At 47.3% G+C, this 24,414-nt stretch overlaps 1 protein-coding gene across 2 annotated transcripts in view; it reads right to left on the bottom strand.

The window, feature by feature from the left end:
- The window catches only part of b4galt2 (UDP-Gal:betaGlcNAc beta 1,4- galactosyltransferase, polypeptide 2), a 207,017-nt gene that overhangs the window by 29,298 nt on the left and 153,305 nt on the right, over window positions 1-24,414 (bottom strand). For both annotated transcript variants that reach the window (XM_066681709.1, XM_066681712.1), the window contains exon 5: window positions 18,969-19,091. In XM_066681709.1, coding sequence (XP_066537806.1) covers window positions 18,969-19,091 — 123 coding nt within the window. The remainder of the gene's footprint in view (window positions 1-18,968; window positions 19,092-24,414) is intronic.

Genomic DNA, 24,414 nt, shown 5'->3' with positions numbered 1-24,414 from the left:
GTGGGTGTGTTCAGCAGTGGTGGGTGTGTTCAGCAGTTTGTTGGGTGAGTTAAGCAGTGTGTTGGGTGTGTTCAGTGCATTGGGCGTGTTCGACAGTGTGTTGGGTGAGTTCAGCAGTTTGTTGGGTGAGTTCAGCAGTGCGTTCGGTGAGTTCAGCAGTGTGTTAGGTGTGTTCAGCAGTGTGTTGGGTGAGTTCAGCAGTGGTGGGTGTGTTCAGCAGTTTGTTGGGTGTGTTCAGTGCATTGGGTGAGTTCAGCAGTGTGCTGGGTGTGTTCATTGCACTGGGTGTGTTCAGCAGAGTGTTGGGTGAGTCCAGCAGTGTATTAGGTGAGTTCAGCAGTGCACTGGGTGGTTCAGCAGTGTGTTGGGTGAATTCAGCAGTTTGTTGGGTGAGTTCAGCAGTGCGTTGGGTGAGTTCAGCAGTGTGGTGGGTGTGTTCAGCAGTGTGTTGGTGTGTTCAGCAGTGGTGGGTGTGTTCAGCAGTTTGTTGGGTGTGTTCAGTGCATTGAGTAAGTTCAGCAGTGTTCTGGGTGTGGTCAGTGCACTGGGTGTGTTCAGCAGTGTGTTGGGCGAGTTCAGCAGTGCATTGGGTGGTTCAGCAGTGTGTTGGGTGAGTTCAGCAGTTTGTTGGGTGAGTTCAGCAGTGCATTAGGTGAGTTCAGCAGTGTGTTGGGTGTGTTCAGCAGTGCATTAGGTGAGTTCAGTAGTTTGTTGGGTGTGTTCAGCAGTGCATTGGGTGAGTTCAGCATTGTGGGTGTGTTCAGCAGTTTGTTGGGTGTGTTCAGCATTGGTAGGTGTGTTCAACAGTGTTGGGTGAAAGTGAAGAGACAATTTAACAGGGATAAATAATCTGGCTGCTTTCGCTTAAGAGACTGGCCAAGCCTGAACTCTTCCTCTTCTTCTCTCCTCCCTCTTTCCCTCCCTCTCTTCCTCTCGTCTGTTGTCTGGAATAAGCAGAGCTTACAGTGAGTGAAGATTTCTGGAACAGTCCGCTGGTCTCTAATCTCTGGCTCAGCTCTGTGTTCAGGCTTTAAGTGCGTCTCCAGTTCGTCAAGTGATCTGCACGACGCTGTGCTCGTGAAAAACGGATTCTTAAAGCGCTTCTCTCCACGGAAATCCCTCGGAAGCCTGTGTTTGTGTGTGAGGGTGTTTTCCTCATAAAACAAGATTGAGACCTGTGCCATTAATTATTCATCATGGCAATGTTATTAATCTATGATAATTCTTGACCCAGAAACTGCAGATTTCACGGAGAGTGCACTAAGATTATGATGAAAAAGCCAGATAGAGTCAATATGAGTGATGCTGTGAAGATCTGATGGCAGTCAGCCAGGTACTGATATTCAGTGATAAGTTGTAGGTCACAAAAACACTCCAGCTCCTCCCAGTGGTGTCACCTCAGCCCACTGTTGGGGAGATTGATATCCCTCTAGCCCAATCCTGGCTCCGTTAGTCGGTGAACGTTTTGTGGGTGAGGATAGCGGGAGTGGATGGCGGCCGGCTGTTCCAGCACATCCTAAACATGTTCAAAGGGGGTGCAGTCAGGCAAGTTAGGGGGCCAAGGCTGGGCGGAAAACTCATTGTCGTGTTCCTTCAACCATTTCTGTTGGGGAATGATCCGAGCTCGATTACACAGGGCAATGTCCTGCTGAAAAACCCCACTGTTGTTGGGAAAGACCTCCTGAAGACATGGATGCAGATGGTCAACCAACAGGTCTCTGCAGTATTCACCATTCAAGGATAGAATAGAATACATTTATTGTCCACAGTGTGGAAGTTCATCTTTGGTCACTCATGACATCAAAAACACTGACAGCAAATAAACACCTACAACAAACACAAACAAAACACCTGACAAAGGAATTGTAGTTACAAAGAATTAATGATTTCCACTGCGTTTGGTAAAAACTACTTATGAATATTCCTGGTGGCTCTTGGATTATTTCTGCTCAAATAGTGGGTTCATTCATTCATTATCTGTAACCCTTCTCCAATTCAGAATCGCGGTGGGTCTGGAGCCTACCCGGAATCACTGGGCACAAGGCAGGAACACACCCTGGAGGGGGCGCCAGTCCTTAACAGGGCGACACACACTCACACAATCACTCACATGGACACTTGAGTCACCAATCCACTTTTTTGGACCATGGGAGGAAACCGGAGCCCCCAGAGGAAACCCACGGGGAGGGCACCCCTTAACTCCTCCCAGACAGTCACCAGGAGCCGGGCTCAAACCCACAATGTGTGACAACTGCACCACTGTGCCGCCCTCAAATTGTGAGTTAGGAGGGTGTAATATATCCTCTACAATATTGGATGCCTTTATACATTTTTCATACACTTTCTGCCTACCAATTTACTACCCATTGTCTCTGTTCCCATAAGCTTCCCTTTACTCTTTCAGCTGAAGTTCCCGAACCAAACTGTCATATTATAACACAAAACACTCTCCACTGGGGAGCGATGTGCTCGCTCTGTAATACCCTGACTAACCTCAAACTCACACAGTTTCCTAATGAGATAGATCTGCTGTAATCCTTTTTGGCTCTAGTTATTTTTCAGAATTTCTGAAAAATAGCTAATTGCCAAATTTGAATGATTATTACTTTCTAAATACTTGGAATAAATTAAAATAGTTGGGTTTTTGTGTAAAGGGACACTTTGAATATTTATTTAAAAAACACATATTTTGTCTATTTTAAAGTGTCAAAAATGGTGTCAAACAGTGCTCAATCACCTTGAATAAGGCGTTAAATTAATGGTCTTCTGGCCGTTAAATGGTATTGCAAGATAAATGTGCATTCCCTTTTATAAAACATAAGATGAAAACGCCATACAATATTTTTTTAAAAATAAGAATTTCACATGGTTAGCTTCAGGCAGATTTCTCATTATCTGTCTTCATTCATTCATTCATTCATTCATTATCTGTAAGCGCTTATCCAGTTCAGGGTTGCGGTGGGTCCAGAGCCTACCTGGAATCATTGGGTGCAAGGCAGGAATACACCCTGGAGGGGGCGCCAGTCCTTCACGGGGCAACACACACTCACTCACACCTACGGACACTTTTGATTCGCCAATCCACCTACCAACATGTGTTTTTGGACTGTGGGAGGAAACCGGAGCACCCAGAGGAAACCCACGCAGACACAGAGAGAACACACCACACTCCTCACAGACAGTCACCCGGAGGAAACCCACGCAGACACAGAGAGAACACACCACACTCCTCACAGACAGTCACCCGGAGCGGGAATCGAACTCACAACCTCACTCACTACCTGCTGCGCCACCGTGCCGCCCTATCTGCATAAATATATACATAAATTACACAACTCCAATGGAAAGATCACATTTCCAGTTTTCATATGACACCTTAATCTTGTGGATATCTTAAAAAAAAAAAAAAAAAAAAAAAAAAAAGTTATGAAGCAATGAAGCAGAGAATGTGACAATTACGAGTCTGAAACCACTGGTGCTTTCATGGAGCTAAACCCACAGTTCTCCTCAAACCTATACAACAGTCCAAACGTGTCCTAAGATATTTAAAACAGCTAACTACCTCTATAGTCATCCTCTTAATTTCCGCTGGTAGCTGGTGATAACTGGTGTTCCCTCTACTGCCACAAATCATCTCCTTCGTTTTCACTTCATTCATTTCCAAATTACTAAGTTGACGCCAATTTTGAAAAGTGGTGACATGCTTCAGGTGACAACTTTCCTGGTCATTTAGTGTCAGGTCATCTGCATATTTAAATTTGGATTGTGGTAGGACGACTAAGGGTCCTAGGGCATACCCAGAGAATGCTCCCCAAACCATCACACCAGCACCACCGGCCCGTAGCACCCAAACGCTGCAACCAGGAGAAGCAGCTTTATGTGGTTTTGATCAGATGCAGGTCTACAGCTGTTTGATGTAGGGTACGTCACATGGTGTACTGCTGAAATCGGTTGCACTTGCTCATTTTCGTACTGGTGGGCGAGATGCTCCCCACTGACATATCATTGCTGCGATACCAGTCATGATACGCATCTCTCCCCTCTCGGATCAACCACATGTGGCTGGCCACTCTGTGGCCTTGAGCTGGGTGTTGGTTGATGGTTCCTCCACTGTTGGACCTCGCATGATACTGAGGTTAAGTGGCAAGTGCCGTGCAGCTTTTGCTGAAATACTGCAGCCATGTTTTAGGGCTTCAACTGTCTGTCCTCAAAGTCAAAGACCCTCCATTGACTCACAGCTGGTAAATGTTGTCCTCTGCTGTGCACTTGAAGGTCAACATCTTCTATGAGAGCCAATTGTGACGTAAACACCAATTTGGGCCACTTTATCAGTGATCATATATCAATCTTAAATGTATATGTTCCAATCGGTTTATACAGTACGTTGTAACGCAGCAATCAAATCCTCACAGCACTGTTTCTCCATCTAGTTCTACGCCTTCTGGATGAGTAGATGCTGCTACTGCAGCAAAAAACAAATGCCCAGTAAACATCCTCCATTTCTGAAGAAGCACTAGACGAGGAGGTGTCTGAAAACTTTTGGCCACGTACTGAATAAACCCATGCAGAGCTGGAACTGCTCCAGAGTCGGACTCCCGGACTGAAACGAGTGGCAACTCACACCAAACACACCAACATCAGCTGTGTTCATGAAGCTAATTAGCCTTTGGCTAAAGTCCTGAACACCTGCAGCTGTTGGCCTGGATTAGCGATGAGCAAGCTGCTGAGAACCTGAGCAGAACACCGACTCTCTCTCTCTCCCTCTCTTACACACACACACACACACACACACACACACACATACACACACACACACACACACAGATATATATAACATACACAGACCTGTTTAGGAATGACTGCTGAAATTTAGTAAGTATTTCAAATATTACTAAGAAAAACACACAATGTCCACAATTTAACATAATAATTAAACACATAATACTATATAATTAGTTATAATTAAAAATGTATTATATTAATAACTTGGCAAGAGCTAAGCAACCACCAGCCACATGATATCAGCCAGTTACCAACATCCTAGCAACCACCTGGAACACCATAGCAAGCAATTAAGCAGTTCTCACAGGAACCAAACCTCACCATAGCAACAACTCCACTTTTAAATCACTTTGCTAACCATCTGAAAACTGACAAGCAACAGCCTAGCATCCAGTCCAGAATTACTTTTGTAACAAGAGGCAACAGATACCACTGAAACAACCACCTTAGAAAACCTAGCAACTATTTAATATCACCTTAGCAACCATTCATTCATTCATTCATTCATTCATTATCTGTAAGCATTATCCAGAGCCTACCTGGAATCATTGGGCGCAAGGCGGGAATACACCCTGGATGGGGCGCCAGTCCTTCTCTTAGCAACCAACTAGCCACAATTTTACAACCGCTTTGCCATACCCAGCAACCACTTGAAAAACCACAGCAACCACTTCAGCGGTTCTCAAAACAATCCCCACACTAGTAACCAACAGAAATACTAAAATATCCACTTAACAACCAATTCAGAAACACAATACCAACCACCTGAGATGCCAAAAGAACCTCTTAGAAAACCCTAGTAACAAACTTGGAAAGCCTAGCAACCACCTAGTATCACTTTATCAACTACTTTCCAACACATAGCAACCACCCAGCAACAGCACAGTAGCTACTTTGCCACAGTCATCAACTACAAGGAATACCATAGCAACCAATGTAGAAATTCTTAACAGAATCAAGTCTCACCCTAGCAACCACCAGGGATACAATATCAACTACCTAGCAACCACTCTTGTACACCTTTTTAACCACCCAGGATGCCAAAGGAAAGACTTTGCAACCACTTGCTACATTTTGCCGCCACCTTGCCATACCTAGCAACCACCTGGGAAGTGTGGAGATTCAGTGCTCAGCTTTAGTTTCATGCCTCTGAATCTTTCTTCTACAGTGAGAACATGTCCATGTCTGTGTGTACTGTGTGTGCTGTGTGTGCAGAAAGCAGAGGGAGGAAAGAGACCAGACGTTAAGTCTTTCATATCCACAGTGGACAGAGCTGCGTGTTTGAGGACGCAGTGTAACTGCTTTAGCCAATGAGACATTGATGAGGAAGGATTTCCACTGCACAGAGAGGACTATAATTAACACTGTTGGCTGGATATTCATTTCAGCTTGGTGTATACACATTTACATCCTCTCTCTCTCTCTCTCTCTCTCTCTCTCTCAGCCTGAATGATTGGATTAGGGGTGAATTTCTCAACCCCCCCCCCCCCCCTCCACAAGTTCAGTTAATTGCATTAGTCCCGCAGAGTCACAGGGAATTGGGATGATTCTTACGGCTTCATGTCTCCTCCATCAGAGCCCAGAGAAAGTGGAGAGGGTGAAGGAGGACAGGAAGAGAGAGATGAGAGCAATAGAGAAGAGAGAATGAAAGAGTGACAGAATGAGAAAATAATAGAGCAATAACAACAGAGAGAGAGAGAGAGAGAGAATGAGAGGGAGCAGTTGAGCAGTGAGAGAGAGAGAAAGAAAGAATTAGAGAGGAGAGAATGCAAGAATGATAAAATGAGAGAATAAGAGCAGGAGGCTACACACACACACAGAGAGAGAGAGAGAGAGAGAGAGAGAGAGAGAGAGAGAGAGAGAATGAGTGAGAAAGAGAATGAATGAGACCCAAAAAAGTAAAACTATTGTATTATGCCTGTGGTTGCTGCAACATTTAAGGTGGAACTGTATAATTACAACAAAGAAGATGCAGAGTTAGGAGTGGGAGATAATATATGATTATGGTACACTGTTGAAGGCTTATGGTGCTGTACATTTAACAAAGTTAAAGTCTAGCATCGCTCCTCATATCTCTGATATCACTGCAGACTGACAGCAGAGCGCCGCAGAGGCACGGCTCGATTCGTAGTGGAAGGTTATAAGTACTACATCCTGCAACTCGATTCCAAGGGGCAAGATAACACTCGAAAACAAGGGGTAGGAATAAAATTAAGAAATGGGATTCATCATGAGAGAACAGTGAAGAGAGAAAGAGAGAGTAACAGAGAATGACAGAGAACAATATGGAACTGGGCCACTTCTTTGTGAGTATGGTGCTGACTGTAAACTCTCTCTCTCTCTCTCTCTCTCTCAGAGCAGATCAGCTTATTGCCCTGGTCAGTTTCTCCACTGCCCTCTCCTGAAAGCCTTGACCTGAACTCTTATCTACAACCACTCTCCCTGTGAAACCGAGCTGATGTGGAGGAGCTGAGTAATTCAAACGACAGATACTAAGTGACCATCAATATTGGACAAATGGTAGCATCAGCACTGGTCAGCACTCGGACCGTCCGGCTGCTTAATCCACCTTCAAGCTCAGGATTTTCACTCCTTGCTTTTCTCAACAGTCCATAGAAGAATGCTTGGATGACACACACTGCTTCAAGTCACAAGAAAAGTGTTTACGTTCAGTGCTAGGAGCTCCACACCCCTAAATCCAGGATGTGGCATTGGGCCTGGTGAACTTAGGCTCATGTGTAGCTGCTTCAGACTGTCCCATTGTGGTAGATACAGGTATTAAGAGAATAATTACATGGATGCATGCAACTGTGACAGCTCTGAGATCAGTAAGAACACAGTAAACAGTGTGAGGAGTCTAACTCATGTTGTTCTCAGTACTGTCCAGTGCTTGCCAAGGTGCAGTCATGCTCGACCTTGTTTGAGTGGACAAAACAGGCCAGTCAGGGCTGTGAGGCTGAGCAAACAGAGCCTCAATTACAGCACCCTCCACTGACGTACGAGGAGCAGTCCTCTCTGGATGGGTGCGCGGAGTATTGCAGGAGAATTTCAGCCCTCTGTGCTGACGGTTACTGATTTCTGGAGGAAATGTCAGGTCTCTTGTCCCCTGCCACTTTGTTTAAGCATTCCCACGGACTCCGGAATGGATCTGCCAGCTTCTACTTCCACTACCTGCCTCTGAAATGGGAGAGAAAATGTCCCTCCAGGGGCTCCGTCCACATCTGAGGCCACTGCCGCTTGCTGCTGCACTTGACCGCGGGGAAGAAGTGAACTCGACTCTTCCATGCTTTGCTTTTCTAAGCGATTCTGAAGGAGGATTCGCTGGGCATTGGGGCAGGGAGGTCATCTGTGTCCTCTACACACACACACACACACAATCTTGTATCTTTGAATTGTGGGGACATTGTATAGAATACTAAATAGACTAACCCAAACTAAAAGCATGCCTTCTTGTAAAATATAATGATGTATAATCTGAGGACCAGCTGGGGGTCCCTACAAGGAAGAAAACTGCCCACAAAGTTAGTGTGTAAATAGGTTTTGGTCCCCACAAAGTTATATATACCCGGTACACACACATACACACTGTAAGACTCTATAACACACGTACAGAGACACACACAGAGCCAGCAAGAACAAGCATGTACACCTCTCCCGAGGCTATTGCTGTCCACAATGTCTTCGGTCAGCAAACGCAAGGGAACTGACCTTCCCGAGAGGCCTGCGGCTTTAAAGGCGGACAGTAGGGGGCAGAGAGTGGAGCCATCTTCCTTTTTAAACACAGAGAGTGAAGCCCCAGGGCACTACATCTGCCTTCAGGGAGAAGGCTTGCTCTTATTGTTACCTAAGAAAGTCTACTATTGTGTGGACGGTGGGGGGATGGTGCCACATCCCTCGGTAAGGTCAGCTTCAAGAGGCTCTCTCCACAGAGTGAGAGGAGTGACAATTAACGAACCTATATTAACATTCACTAGAGCGCATAGACAAGGTTAAACACAACAAGCGTGGAGAAATAAGAGCAAACGAGAAGAAAGAGAACAGAGCAAAAACAGCTAAAATAAAAATAAATAACCAGAGCTTCTGCTCCTCGCTCCTCACTGCTGTGCGCTCGGGGTCGGGGTGAACAGCGAGCGGCTCATTATCATTTAAAGGAACAGGTGCTGAAAGCGGGCGTTCTGAACAGGGCCATTTAGACAGGAGGGGAACGCTGATATGTTTAATCCTTGTAGTGTTTTGACGTTCCACTGAGACGCCAGAATTGTGTTCCCTTGTGAAAAAGGTGGTGAATACATCCTTTTTTGTGTTCAGCGATGTTCTATTTTGGTCCCACACACTGACTGGGTGGTTTAATATCACAGTGTGTATGTTGGTGTGCTCCAGATCTCCACATTAATGTGCTAAGGTTAAAAGCACTAGCGTGTACCTAAATCAGTCACATCCTTCTGTCACACTGGAAGGACAGCACGACACAGGACCAGGTCATAGGGCAGCTGTAGGAGACACTGTCGCAGTGTCTTTGGGCAGTGGTCAGTCTGCCAGCAGAACACTGACCCTGGACAATGTGTCCATACAGACAGCAGAGACCCGCCTCACTGAGAGCAGTGAGAGGTGGCAGCTGGCCTGGGGGGAGGGAGTGTGTGCTAAAGCTTTTCCCTACACAGATGCTCTTGGGAATGACAGATGAACTTGGTTCTCAACCCTGAGCTGTCAAAGAGGGGGTTCTGTGAACAGAGAGAGGGAAGAAGGATGAGAAGAAAGAGAAGGAAAGGGCAGTGGAAAGACAGAGAGGAGAGGAAGACCCATAGGAGAGAAGTGTGGAGATAGAAGAGGGAAGAGAAGAAAAGGGGATTGTTGAAAAAGAGGTGTGTGTGTGAGTGACTGGGTGAGTGTGTGACACGGTCCACAGGTGTGAGTGTGAGAGTGACTGGGTGAGTGTGTGAAACTGTCCACAGGTGTGAGTGTGTGAGTGACTAGGTGAGTGTGTGAAACTGTCCACAGGTGTGAGTGTGTGAGTGACTGGGTGAGTGTGTGAAACTGTCCACAGGTGTGAGTGTGTGAGTGACTAGGTGAGTGTGTGAAACTGTCCACAGGTGTGAGTGACTGGGTGAGTGTGTGACACGGTCCACAGGTGTGAGTGTGTGAGTGACTGGGTGAGTGTGTGAAACTGTCCACAGGTGTGAGTGAGTGTGTGAAACTGTCCACAGGTGTGAGTGTGAGAGTGACTGGGTGAGTGTGTGAAACAGTCCACAGGTGTGTGTGAGTGAGTGACTGGGTGAGTGTGTAGAACTGTCCACAGGTGTGAGTGTGTGAGTGAGTGTGTGAAACTGTCCACAGGTGTGAGTGTGAGAGTGACTGGGTGAGTGTGTGAAACTGTCCACAGGTGTGTGTGAGTGAGTGACTGGGTGAGTGTGTGAAACTGTCCACAGGTGAGTGTGTGAGTGACTGGGTGAGTGTGTGAAACTGTCCACAGGTGAGTGTGTGAGTGACTGGGTGAGTGTGTGACACTGTCCACAGGTGTGAGTGTGTGAGTGACTGGGTGAGTGTGTGAGTGACTGGGTGAGTGTGTGAAACTGTCCACACGTGTGTTGTCAACTACATTAATTATAAAGTGACCCACCACAGAAAAGTAATGATACTGGAAACTATAACAAAAATACCACTTCTGTATTCGAGAAATAATAGAAATGAAACTCAAATCTGGTTGAACAAGCTGTGCATACACACACACCCACACACCCACACACACACACACACACACTTAAAGCACTCACAATAAAGGCATCAACCATCCGTCCCCTCTCAAGCTCTGAACAACAGAAATAGCCCTGGTGAAGGACAGATCTCCAGGGAAATCTTGATGTTTTAACGCATTAAAGCTACTGCAGCTATGTTTTTATAAAAGCTTTTTATACAGTGCTCCCGAGACAAGAAGAAGAGAAGTGTGGAGATAGAAGAGGGAAGAGAAGAAAAGAGGATTGTTGAAAAAGAGGTGAGTGTGTGAGTGACTGGGTGAGTGTGTGACATGGTCCACAGGTGTGAGTGTGTGAGTGACTGGGTGAGTGTGTGACATGGTCCACAGGTGTGAGTGAGTGTGTGACACGGTCCACAGGTGTGAGTGTGTGAGTGACTGGGTGAGTGTGTGAAACTGTCCACACGTGTGTTGTCAACTACATTAATTATAAAGTGACCCACCACAGAAAAGTAATGATACTGGAAACTATAACAAAAATACCACTTCTGTATTAGAGAAATAATAGAAATGAAACTCAAATCTGGTTGAACAAGCTGTGCATACACACACACCCACACACCCACACACACACACACACACACTTAAAGCACTCACAATAAAGGCATCAACCATCCGTCCCCTCTCAAGCTCTGAACAACAGAAATAGCCCTGGTGAAGGACAGATCTCCAGGGAAATCTTGATGTTTTAACGCATTAAAGCTACTGCAGCTATGTTTTTATAAAAGCTTTTTATACAGTGCTCCCGAGACAAGAAGAAGAGAAGTGTGGAGATAGAAGAGGGAAGAGAAGAAAAGAGGATTGTTGAAAAAGAGGTGAGTGTGTGAGTGACTGGGTGAGTGTGTGACATGGTCCACAGGTGTGAGTGTGTGAGTGACTGGGTGAGTGTGTGACATGGTCCACAGGTGTGAGTGAGTGTGTGACACGGTCCACAGGTGTGAGTGTGTGAGTGACTGGGTGAGTGTGTGAAACTGTCCACAGGTGTGAGTGTGTGAGTGACTGGGTGAGGGTGTGAAACTGTCCACAGGTGTGAGTGTGTGAGTGACTGGGTGAGTGAGTAAAACTGTCCACAGGTGTGAGTGTGTGAGTGACTGGGTGAGTGTGTGAAACTGTCCACAGGTGTGAGTGACTGGGTGAGTGTGTGACACGGTCCACAGGTGTGAGTGTGTGAGTGACTGGGTGAGTGTGTGAAACTGTCCACAGGTGTGAGTGACTGGGTGAGTGTGTGAAACTATCCACAGGTGTGAGTGTGTGAGTGACTGGGTGAGTGAGTAAAACTGTCCACAGGTGTGAGTGTGTGAGTGACTGGGTGAGTGTGTGACACGGTCCACAGGTGTGAGTGTGTGAGTGACTGGGTGAGTGTGTGAAACTGTCCACAGGTGTGAGTGAGTGTGTGAAACTGTCCACAGGTGTGAGTGTGAGAGTGACTGGGTGAGTGTGTGAAACAGTCCACAGGTGTGTGTGAGTGAGTGACTGGGTGAGTGTGTAGAACTGTCCACAGGTGTGAGTGTGTGAGTGAGTGTGTGAAACTGTCCACAGGTGTGAGTGTGAGAGTGACTGGGTGTGTGAAACTGTCCACAGGTGTGTGTGAGTGAGTGACTGGGTGAGTGTGTGAAACTGTCCACAGGTGAGTGTGTGAGTGACTGGGTGAGTGTGTGAAACTGTCCACAGGTGTGTGTGAGTGAGTGACTGGGTGAGTGTGTGAAACTGTCCACAGGTGTGAGTGTGTGAGTGACTGGGTGAGTGTGTGACACTGTCCACAGGTGTGAGTGTGTGAGTGACTGGGTGAGTGTGTGAGTGACTGGGTGAGTGTGTGAAACTGTCCACAGGTGTGAGTGACTGGGTGAGTGTGTGACACGGTCCACAGGTGTGAGTGTGTGAGTGACTGGGTGAGTGTGTGAAACAGTCCACAGGTGTGTGTGAGTGAGTGACTGGGTGAGTGTGTAGAACTGTCCACAGGTGTGAGTGTGTGAGTGAGTGTGTGAAACTGTCCACAGGTGTGTGTGAGTGAGTGACTAGGTGAGTGTGTGAAACTGTCCACAGGTGTGAGTGTGTGAGTGACTGGGTGAGTGTGTGACACGGTCCACAGGTGTGAGTGTGTGAGTGACTGGGTGAGTGTGTGAAACTGTCCACAGGTGTGAGTGTGAGAGTGACTGGGTGAGTGTGTGAAACTGTCCACAGGTGTGTGTGAGTGAGTGACTGGGTGAGTGTGTGAAACTGTCCACAGGTGAGTGTGTGAGTGACTGGGTGAGTGTGTGACACTGTCCACAGGTGTGTGTGAGTGAGTGACTGGGTGAGTGTGTGAGTGACTAGGTGAGTGTGTGAAACTGTCCACACGTGTGTTGTCAACTACATTAATTATAAAGTGACCCACCACAGAAAAGTAATGATACTGGAAACTATAACAAAAATACCACTTCTATATTAGAGAAATAATAGAAATGAAACTCAAATCTGGTTGAACAAGCTGTGCATACACACACACCCACACACCCACACACACTTAAAGCACTCACAATAAAGGCATCAACCATCCGTCCCCTCTCAAGCTCTGAACAACAGAAATAGCCCTGGTGAAGGACAGATCTCCAGGGAAATCTTGATGTTTTACCGCATTAAAGCTACTGCAGCTATGTTTTTATAAAAGCTTTTTATACAGTGCTCCCGAGACAAGAAGAAGAGAAGTGTGGAGATAGAAGAGGGAAGAGAAGAAAAGAGGATTGTTGAAAAAGAGGTGAGTGTGTGAGTGACTGGGTGAGTGTGTGACATGGTCCACAGGTGTGAGTGAGTGTGTGACACGGTCCACAGGTGTGAGTGTGTGAGGGACTGGGTGAGTGTGTGAAACTGTCCACAGGTGTGAGTGTGTGAGTGACTGGGTGAGTGAGTAAAACTGTCCACAGGTGTGAGTGTGTGAGTGACTGGGTGAGTGTGTGAAACTGTCCACATGTGTGAGTGACTGGGTGAGTGTGTGAAACTGTCCACAGGTGTGAGTGTGTGAGTGACTGGGTGAGTGTGTGACACGGTCCACAGGTGTGAGTGTGTGAGTGACTGGGTGAGTGTGTGAAACTGTCCACAGGTGTGAGTGAGTGTGTGAAACTGTCCACAGGTGTGAGTGTGAGAGTGACTGGGTGAGTGTGTGAAACAGTCCACAGGTGTGTGTGAGTGAGTGACTGGGTGAGTGTGTAGAACTGTCCACAGGTGTGAGTGTGTGAGTGAGTGTGTGAAACTGTCCACAGGTGTGTGTGAGTGAGTGACTGGGTGAGTGTGTGAAACTGTCCACAGGTGAGTGTGTGAGTGACTGGGTGAGTGTGTGAAACTGTCCACAGGTGTGTGTGAGTGAGTGACTGGGTGAGTGTGTGAGTGACTAGGTGAGTGTGTGAAACTGTCCACACGTGTGTTGTCAACTACATTAATTATAAAGTGACCCACCACAGAAAAGTAATGATACTGGAAACTATAACAAAAATACCACTTCTGTATTCGAGAAATAATAGAAATGAAACTCAAATCTGGTTGAACAAGCTGTGCATACACACACACCCACACACACTTAAAGCACTCACAATAAAGGCATCAACCATCCGTCCCCTCTCAAGCTCTGAACAACAGAAATAGCCCTGGTGAAGGACAGATCTCCAGGGAAATCTTGATGTTTTAACGCATTAAAGCTACTGCAGCTATGTTTTTATAAAAGCTTTTTATACAGTGCTCCCGAGACAAGAAGAAGAGAAGTGTGGAGATAGAAGAGGGAAGAGAAGAAAAGAGGATTGTTGAAAAAGAGGTGAGTGTGTGAGTGACTGGGTGAGTGTGTGACATGGTCCACAGGTGTGCGTGAGTGTGTGACACGGTCCACAGGTGTGAGTGTGTGAGGGACTGGGTGAGTGTGTGAAACTGTCCACAGGTGTGAGTGTGTGAGTGACTGGGTGAGTGAGTAAAACTGTCCACAGGTGTGAGTGTGTGAGTGACTGGGTGAGTGTGTGAAACTGTCCACAGGTGTGAGTGACTGGGTGAGTGTGTGAAACTGTCCACAGGTGTGAGTGTGTGAGTGACTGGGTGAGTGTGTGACACGGTCCACAGGTGTGAGTGTGTGAGTGACTGGGTGAGTGTGTGAAACTGTCCACAGGTGTGAGTGAGTGTGTGAAACTGTCCACAGGTGTGAGTGTGAGAGTGACTGGGTGAGTGTGTGAAACAGTCCACAGGTGTGTGTGAGTGAGTGACTGGGTGAGTGTGTAGAACTGTCCACAGGTGTGAGTGTGTGAGTGAGTGTGTGAAACTGTCCACAGGTGTGTGTGAGTGAGTGACTGGGTGAGTGTGTGAAACTGTCCACAGGTGAGTGTGTGAGTGACTGGGTGAGTGTGTGAAACTGTCCACAGGTGTGTGTGAGTGAGTGACTGGGTGAGTGTGTGAAACTGTCCACAGGTGTGAGTGTGTGAGTGACTGGGTGAGTGTGTGAGTGACTGGGTGAGTGTGTGACACTGTCCACAGGTGTGAGTGTGTGAGTGACTGGGTGAGTGTGTGAAACTGTCCACAGGTGTGTGTGAGTGAGTGACTGGGTGAGTGTGTGAAACTGTCCACAGGTGTGAGTGTGTGAAACTGTCCACAGGTGTGAGTGTGTGAGTGACTGGGTGAGTGTGTGAGTGACTGGGTGAGTGTGTGACACTGTCCACAGGTGTGAGTGTGTGAGTGACTGGGTGAGTGTGTGAAACTGTCCACAGGTGTGAGTGTGTGAGTGACTAGGTGAGTGTGTGAAACTGTCCACAGGTGTGAGTGTGTGAGTGACTGGGTGAGTGTGTGACACTGTCCACAGGTGTGTGTGAGTGAGTGACTGGGTGAGTGTGTGAGTGACTAGGTGAGTGTGTGAAACTGTCCACACGTGTGTTGTCAACTACATTAATTATAAAGTGACCCACCACAGAAAAGTAATGATACTGGAAACTATAACAAAAATACCACTTCTGTATTCGAGAAATAATAGAAATGAAACTCAAATCTGGTTGAACAAGCTGTGCATACACACACACACATACACACACACACACACACACACACACACTTAAAGCACTCACAATAAAGGCATCAACCATCCGTCCCCTCTCAAGCTCTGAACAACAGAAATAGCCCTGGTGAAGGACAGATCTCCAGGGAAATCTTGATGTTTTAACGCATTAAAGCTACTGCAGCTATGTTTTTATAAAAGCTTTTTATACAGTGCTCCCGAGACAAGAAGAAGAGAATAATTTTAATCAGTCCACACTTTCAGCCATCAGTCATCAATGCAGAGAAAACACTATCAAAACCACAAAAGCCGGAATAACAGCTGACCCCGAGGCCGCCTCCTTCAGCACTGCCCACTGTAATCAAGACACTCCAGCTGGAGAGTAATGATCAAAAATAATGATGGGGTTTTATTATGTATTCATCATTTTCTGGATCATTTTAAACAGTGTTTGTGATACAAGTCTAAAAACATGCACCCACACACTAACTCGTATCAGTGAATTGTGGGAAAAAAGACATAGACGTCCATTCATTTCGTGGAGTTGTACAATTAACTTTCCCTAAGTGCAACCAGCTTAAACACATCTCCAACTTAAAATGTAATGGTATACATGTGGGGACCTGCTCATAGGGAAGACCAATCCCCAAAATGTGTGTGTGTACACAGGTTTTGGTCCCCGTAAGTGCTATATTCTTGTCAGACACATACACACACACACACACACACACAAATGAATAAGAACCCATTATTGTACACCGTATCAGGCCTGGACTATCCAAAGGGGTTAAATAGACATGCGCCTAAGCAATTATGACTAATCGTATAAACAGCTGGTTTGACCCCTGGTGGCAACTTGAGGTATGACCCTTTATTAAGAAATATCAACCTCTGGGGTCGTACTGCACTGCATCACCCTTTTCTGAACGTCTCTTCATTATCTCCTGCAGTCACTGCCCAGCCTCGGCTCCAATGTCTGGCTCAGTCCAGCGTACAGTGTCTTATAAAAAACAAGCCAGAGGTTCTGAGAATGTTTTCCAAACTTAAAACAGCAGATACTTAAAAGGAAACAAATTATGGAAAACCTCAAGCTCCTACCCATCCACACACTGTGAAACAAGACCTCCAACTCAGTGCCTTACGGTCTGTCTGATGCCTGAAAACATGCTCTGCTTCTGATGTCAAAGACTTTAGAATTGCTCCGCCCCTTGTCTGAGTCTGTCCAATCACAACCCTGGACCCGAGTTTATGTGAGAGCGCAAAGACGAGGTTAAACACAGCAAAACCGACAAAACGAGCGCGGAGAAATAAGAGCACTGAGTAAAAATGGAGAAGAAAGAGAAGAGAGCGAAAAAACCAGAACTAATGCTCCTCACTCTTCACTGCTGTGCGCTCAGGGTCAGGGTGAACAGCGAGTGGCTCGTTATCATTTAAAGGAACAGGCACTGAAAGCGGCCTTTCTGAACAGGGCTGTTTAGACAGGGAGAGAATGCTGCTGTGGGGTTCGATCCTTGTGGTATCTTGACCAAAACAGGTCACAGACAGTTCATAACGAGTTTTCTATCATGAGTCCACAGGTGTGTGTGTGTGTGTGTGTGTGTGTGTGTGTGTGATTGTGTTAATGTGTTATGCCCTGTGATGGACTGGTCACTCACTCACACACATCCCCTGTTACCCTACATCTGTCCATATGTGGGCGCCATTCACTCAAGTTTAGGAGCTGCTCCATTAGTCGGTGCTATTCATTGCTTCACATCAAAGACACTCTGTCCTTGTTTAAGTCATCAGTCATCGACCAGGAGAACAGACTTCAACATTTATGCGTTTCCTGTGATTAATGTTTAAAATAATAAATGACAAGGACTGTCACGTGACGTGAGGCGGTCAAACGTTTGTACACGTGTGATACTGCGACTCCACGTGCTGCAGCATCTGCAGATGGTGCTGAAAGAGCGGAGAGCCTCCTCTGGAACGGAAGGCCAGTACTGGAAGCTCTGCTCTGGGTCCAGATGATTCAGGCTGAGTCACAGGATGTTTAAGACCAGCAGTCTGAAAGCAGGCAGCTCAAAATAATCTCACTATTCTTCCAGGAATTTCAGACACAAAGTGAGAAACAGTCAGGCGCCTCGGGGGACAGTGAGAGACAGTTGGGGACAGTGAGGAGGACACAGAGAGGACATCACCACATGGCTCCTTTTCCTGGAGACAAACAGATAAAAGTGGCGATGTGCTCCGGTCTCCGCTCTTACTGCCACCCATGGTCTCTCACTGTCCAAACAGCAGGCTCCTTCACTGTCCCCCACGGTCTCCTCCCCATCCAAACAGAAGAATCCCTCACTGTCTCTCACTGTCTCCCACTGTCCCTCACTGTCTCTCACTGTCTCTCACTGTCCCTCACTGTCACCCACTGTCCTTTCACTGTCTCGCACTGTCCTTTTCACTGTCTCCCACTGTCCCCCACTGTCTCTCCCCATCCAAACAGCAGAATCCCTCACTGTCTCTCACTGTCTCCCACTGTCCCTCATTGTCTCTCACTGTCTCCCACTGTCCTTTTCACTGTCTGCCACTGTCCCTCACGTCTCCCACTGTCCCTCACTGTCTCTCTCCATCCAAACAGCAGAATCCCTCACTGTCTCTCACTGTCCCTCGCTGTCTCCCACTGTCTCTCACTGTCCCTCACTGTCCCTCACAGTCTCTCACAGTCTCTCACTGTCTCTCACTGTCCCTCGCTGTCTCCCACTGTCTCTCACTGTCCCTCACTGTCCCTCACAGTCTCTCACTGTCTCTCACTGTCCCTCGCTGTCTCCCACTGTCTCTCACTGTCCCTCACTGTCTCTCAGTGTCCCTCACAGTCTCTCAGTGTCCCCCACTGTCTCTCCCTATCCAAACAGCAGAATCCCTCACTGTTTCTCACTGTCCCTCACTGTCTCCCACTGTTCCTCACTGTCTCTCCCCATCCAAACAGCAGAATCCCTCACTGTCTCTCACTGTCCCTCATTGACCCTCATTGTCTCTCACTGTCCTTTTCACTGTCTCCCACTGTCCCTCACTGTCTCCCAATGTCCCTCATTGTCTATCACTGTTCTTCACTGCCTCCCACTGGCCCTTATTGTCTCTCACTGTCTTCCATTGTCCCCCACTGTCTCTCACCATCCAAACAGCAGAATCCCTCACTGTCCCCCATTGGATCTCACTGTCTCTCACTGTCCCTCACCGTCCAAACAACAGACTCACACTGCCTCCCATGGTCTCCCTCTGTGTCCTACTGGCTTCTTCTGTTTCCAACTGCATTCTTTTGTCTCTTGCTCTTTACCTCAGTAAATAAATGAAGGGTGTGTGGTCAGTGTGAATGTGGTCAGTGGATGAAGATGTTTACATCCCCAAGTCTGAGGGTGTCGCTGTTAGCCCACTGTATACTGGACATGTTTATGGTCATCTCACCTGTTGTAGATGTCGTCGTCCTCTCCTCCCCAGCCCCAGTACTCATTGGGGAAGCCATTGATTTTGAGAAACTGCTTTTTGCTCAAACCAGAGACCCCGCCGAAGTACCCAGCGTACGGAAGCCTGGAGGAAACAAAAACAGTAATAAGTGTTAATTCCTGGCTTGGGGGAACAGGAAAGTGCAGGGACATAATAACAACATTAGCATTAGCAACCTAGCTAACACCAGCTTGGTGAATTCGTGCTGATGACCAAGGGTTTAAACACTCATTATAATGAATGAATTAATTCATGCGACACCAGTCCATCACAGGGAATCACACAATCACACACTCACATCTGTGGACAGTTTCACACACTCACCATGTGACTCACACACACCTGTGGACAGTTTCACACACTCACCCAGTCACTCACACACTCACACCTGTGGACAGTTTCACACATTCACCCAGTCACTCACACACTCACACCTGTGGACAGTTTCACACATTCACCCAGTCACTCACACACTCACACCTGTGGACAGTTTCACACACTCACCCAGTCACTCACACCTGTGGACAGTTTCACACATTCACCCAGTCACTCACACACTCACACCTGTGGACAGTTTCACACATTCACCCAGTCACTCACACACTCACACCTGTGGACAGTTTCACACACTCACCCAGTCACTCACACCTGTGGACAGTTTCACACATTCACCCAGTCACTCACACCTGTGGACAGTTTCACACACTCACCCAGTCACTCACACCTGTGGACAGTTTCACACACTCACCCAGTCACTCACACACTCACACCTGTGGACAGTTTTACACACTCACTCAGTCACTTACACCTGTGGACAGTTTCACACACTCACCATGTGACTCACACACACCTGTGGACAGTTTCACACACTCACCCAGTCACTCACACACTCACACCTATGGACAGTTTCAAACACTCACCCAGTCACTCACACACTCACACCGGTGGACAGTTTCACACACTCACCCAGTCACTCACACACTCACACCTATGGACAGTTTCACACACTCACCCAGTCACTCACACACTCACACCTGTGGACAGTTTCACACACTCACTCAGTCACTCACACACTCACACCTGTGGACAGTTTCACAAACTCACCATGTGACTCACACACACCTGTGGACAGTTTCACACACTCACCCAGTCACTCACACACTCACACCTGTGGACAGTTTCACACACTCACCCAGTCACTCACACACTCACACCTATGGACAGTTTCACACACTCACCCAGTCACTCACACACTCACACCTGTGGACAGTTTCACACACTCACCCAGTCACTCACACACTCACACCTGTGGACAGTTTCACACACTCACCCAGTCACTCACACACTCACACCTATGGACAGTTTCACACACTCACCCAGTCACTCACACACTCACATCTGTGGACAGTTTCACACACTCACCCAGTCACTCACACACTCACACCTATGGACAGTTTCACACATTCACCCAGTCACTCACACACTCACACCTGTGGACAGTTTCACACACTCACCCAGTCACTCACACACTCACACCTGTGGACAGTTTCACACACTCACTCAGTCACTCACACCTGTGGACAGTTTCACACACTCACCATGTGACTCACACACACCTGTGGACAGTTTCACACACTCACCCAGTCACTCACACACTCACACCTATGGACAGTTTCAAACACTCACCCAGTCACTCACACACTCACACCTGTGGACAGTTTCACACACTCACCCAGTCACTCACACACTCACACCTATGGACAGTTTCACACACTCACCCAGTCACTCACACACACACACCTGTGGACAGTTTCATACACTCACTCAGTCACTCACACACTCACACCTGTGGACAGTTTCACACGCTCACCATGTGACTCACACACACCTGTGGACAGTTTCACACACTCACCCAGTCACTCACACACTCACACCTGTGGACAGTTTCACACACTCACCCAGTCACTCACACCTGTGGACAGTTTCACACACTCACCCAGTCACTCACACCTGTGGACAGTGTCACACACTCACCCAGTCACTCACACACTCACACCTGTGGACAGTTTCAAACACTCACCCAGTCACTCACACACTCACACCTGTGGGCAATGTCACACACTCACCCAGTCATCACCCAGAGGAAACCCACACACACACACACAGGGAGAACACACAACATGCCTCACAAACAGTGACCCGAGAAAGTAATTAAGCCTAGGACCCAAGACCCTGGAGCTGTGTGATAGTGACCCCACATGTTTACAGTCACAATTCCCAGTTCTAAGAGCCCACCAGACAGGTACAGATCCCCCACACAGGGCTGTAGAGCAGTGGAATGTGTTCTCAAACATTTTGGGAAGAGATAGTGTGATGTCTTCCCAGAACAGTAGAGAAGCTGGAACTGCTACAAAGAGGGAGGAACTACTGAAGAAACTTCACTGTACAAGTAACGATGGAACATCCGGACTCTACAAACGGACGCCGGAAGGTAAAGGTGTTAAAGGTGGAGGTGAAGTCTTTTTCATGGAGTGAAGCAGTCCATGACTGAGTGAACCGTGAGAGGGATAACATCCTGCCATCGGGGGAGTCCTAGGTTTGAAACGATCTGATCTCCCTCCTGACACTTTCATCCTGCGCTTCAGTTCGTCTCTCATCCCTCTCTCCTACCTTGCTTCCCTCTCTCTCTCTCTCTCTCTGCCCTAGACCCTGCATTGTGTCAGACACAGCCTTCAGAAAGCTAAAGCATGTTATTACCATAGGAACCTTCCACTCGGATCCAAGGGACTTTTCAACCATGGAGTTCAAACACTGTGAGGAGTGCAGCGAGAAGAAGGACAGGATCAGTCCTGAGGACTCGTCGGAAACCTGAGGTGAGGTCTGAATTACAAAATGTGCGGAGAGGCCCAAGGGTGGGAAAAATGGCTGGATGATGGTTTGAGACCTGTATTCTGCATTTATAAAGAGCGCTACATCAATTTAACCTCCAACATACAGCCATTGAAATCAAACAAATTCGATCATTTACATCAATTATTTTGACACTTGCTGTAAACTGTAAATTCCCACGTGATGCAGAATCAAAACTTCTATGGAATCCATGAAAGAACCAGTTTATGCTCCAGAGAGGGGGTCGTCCAGATGGGGGTAGCCATGTTTAAGACATGTTCAATACTGAAAATTTGATACACCCTGGCCACAAGGTGTCAGTGTAATGCAAAGTCAGTGCTTTAACCATGAGAGCATTTCTGAGGTCAGGGACTGATTCTGTGTGCATTATGTTAATTAATAATTCATTAATTAAGTTCAGGTAAATACTTGTTCCGGGTCTGCAGAATCACTGGACGCAAGGACAGGAACACACCCTGGTCAGGGCACCACAGGGCATCACACACACATACACACACCTGTGGACAATTTCACACAGTCACACTGTCTCTGACGCTGAATGGAGATGATCACTCCACAGTTCCACAGCTAAACGCCGATGGTGTACCTGACCCTGAGCAGTTCTATGGAGTCTATACAAGCTGTGTATGAACGACTGAGGGCTTCCTCCAGGTGAACTGGAACATGATCCCAGACAGGGGTTTCAGTTCTGGGACACTGCCACCTCAAAGGGTTACTGTTAACACAGAACTGGAGGAACCACGCTCAGAGTGACTGGGCCAATGACGGTGAGAGAACATCTAAACCAAGGCCTTGTGTGGCTCTGACTGCAGACAGAGAGCTGGATGAGGGCTGCACTCTGCAAAATCTTGAAAAACATGAGCCGAGCTGAGGACGCCCAGCGAGGGGGGTCATGGGAAGACGCCTGGGGTTTGCCCCGGGCTACAACACACTGTTTACACATGAGTGTATGTGTGTGTGTGTGTGTGTGTGTGTGTGTGAGATAGAGAGAGAGAGAGAGAGACTGAGCAAATGACTGCAAAACATATCCACCCACACAAAAATATCCATAACATAAGGCAAGGACAAAAAGCACAAAATTGAACACACACACACACACACACACACACACACACACACACAAACAACTTTCAGACCCAAAGACAACAAGCTGATATTAATGAGTCCATCTGCAGCGGTGCTACAGCAGCTTTACTGGGGCCGTGAGCCACACACACTCTGCCTGTGAGTGTGTGTAATAGTGGGCTTGTGGTAAGGTGGTCTGTTTTGTTTTGGATATTAAAGGCTGCAGAGATACCATGGCATCAAGGACACTGTCACACCACTCTTATCCATGGGTTACAGTCACATGACTTTTATTTGGGCCGGAATCGCCACAGTGTTTCATAACGAAGAGAAAAATGCTCTTACCCTCTGTTAGCCCTATTAGCATTTCCGTCATAGGATCTAATGGAAAACTGTTAGCCCAGGACGCTCCGATGCATTTCTCTGCTCTGAGTAAGCTATTCATTAACAGATCATATACAGAAGCCTCAGAAATCGTGTTATTTCACTTGTGCTTTAACAGGTATGAGACTACAAGCACAAGCCATGTATTATTTTGTTTCTGTCTGATCTCACTTTCCCTGCACTCAGAGAGTGGAACAAACTCTGATTTATAATGACTTTCTGCTTGAATTATTTCTCTTAAAATGTAATAAATAGTTCTCTTTGCCTGAAAGTGAAGCAGAGGCCAAATCCCACATGTCTCTCTGCACCCTCCATAGGACACAGTCAGTGTCTGATTACTGTTTGGGTGCAGTATTATTAGTTTTATTATCTGTGATGTGCACTATGTAGGGAGTATGGCACTATTTAAGAGCTCCTTTACTGACACAGACATAGAGCTCTGTTTAAAAACATCATGTGGATAAATTGGTCAGGGGTCTACACTTATATTTCTGTAATGTTTACATCAAAATGAGGCCTCAAAGTGTTGAAAGAAACAATAAACATAAACATTTAATTTATTTAAGGGCGGCACGGTGGCGCAGCAGGTAGTGTCGCAGTCACACTGCTCCAAGGACCTGGAGGTTGTGGGTTTCTTCGAATGGGTGAGGAGTGTGGTGTGTTCTCCCTGTGTCTGCGTGGGTTTCCTCCGGGTGACTGTCTGTGAGGAGTGTGGTGTGTTCTCCCTGTGTCTGCGTGGGTTTCCTCCGGGTGACTGTCTGTGAGGAGTGTGGTGTGTTCTCCCTGTGTCTGCGTGGGTTTCCTCCGGGTGACTGTCTGTGAGGGGTGTGGTGTGTTCTCCCTGTGTCTGCGTGGGTTTCCTCCGGGTGACTGTCTGTGAGGAGTGTGGTGTGTTCCCCCTGTGTCTGTGTGGGTTTCCTCCGGGTGACTGTCTGTGAGGAGTGTGGTGTGTTCTCCCTGTGTCTGCGTGGGTTTCCTCCGGGTGACTGTCTGTGAGGGGTGTGGTGTGTTCTCCCTGTGTCTGCGTGGGTTTCCTCCGGGTGACTGT

The sequence above is a fragment of the Hoplias malabaricus genome, chromosome 9, assembly GCF_029633855.1.
Source record: "Hoplias malabaricus isolate fHopMal1 chromosome 9, fHopMal1.hap1, whole genome shotgun sequence".
Classification (NCBI taxonomy): domain Eukaryota; kingdom Metazoa; phylum Chordata; class Actinopteri; order Characiformes; family Erythrinidae; genus Hoplias; species Hoplias malabaricus.
Note: the sequence above shows the minus strand (reverse complement) of the source record. Positions and strands in the feature narration are given on the sequence as shown.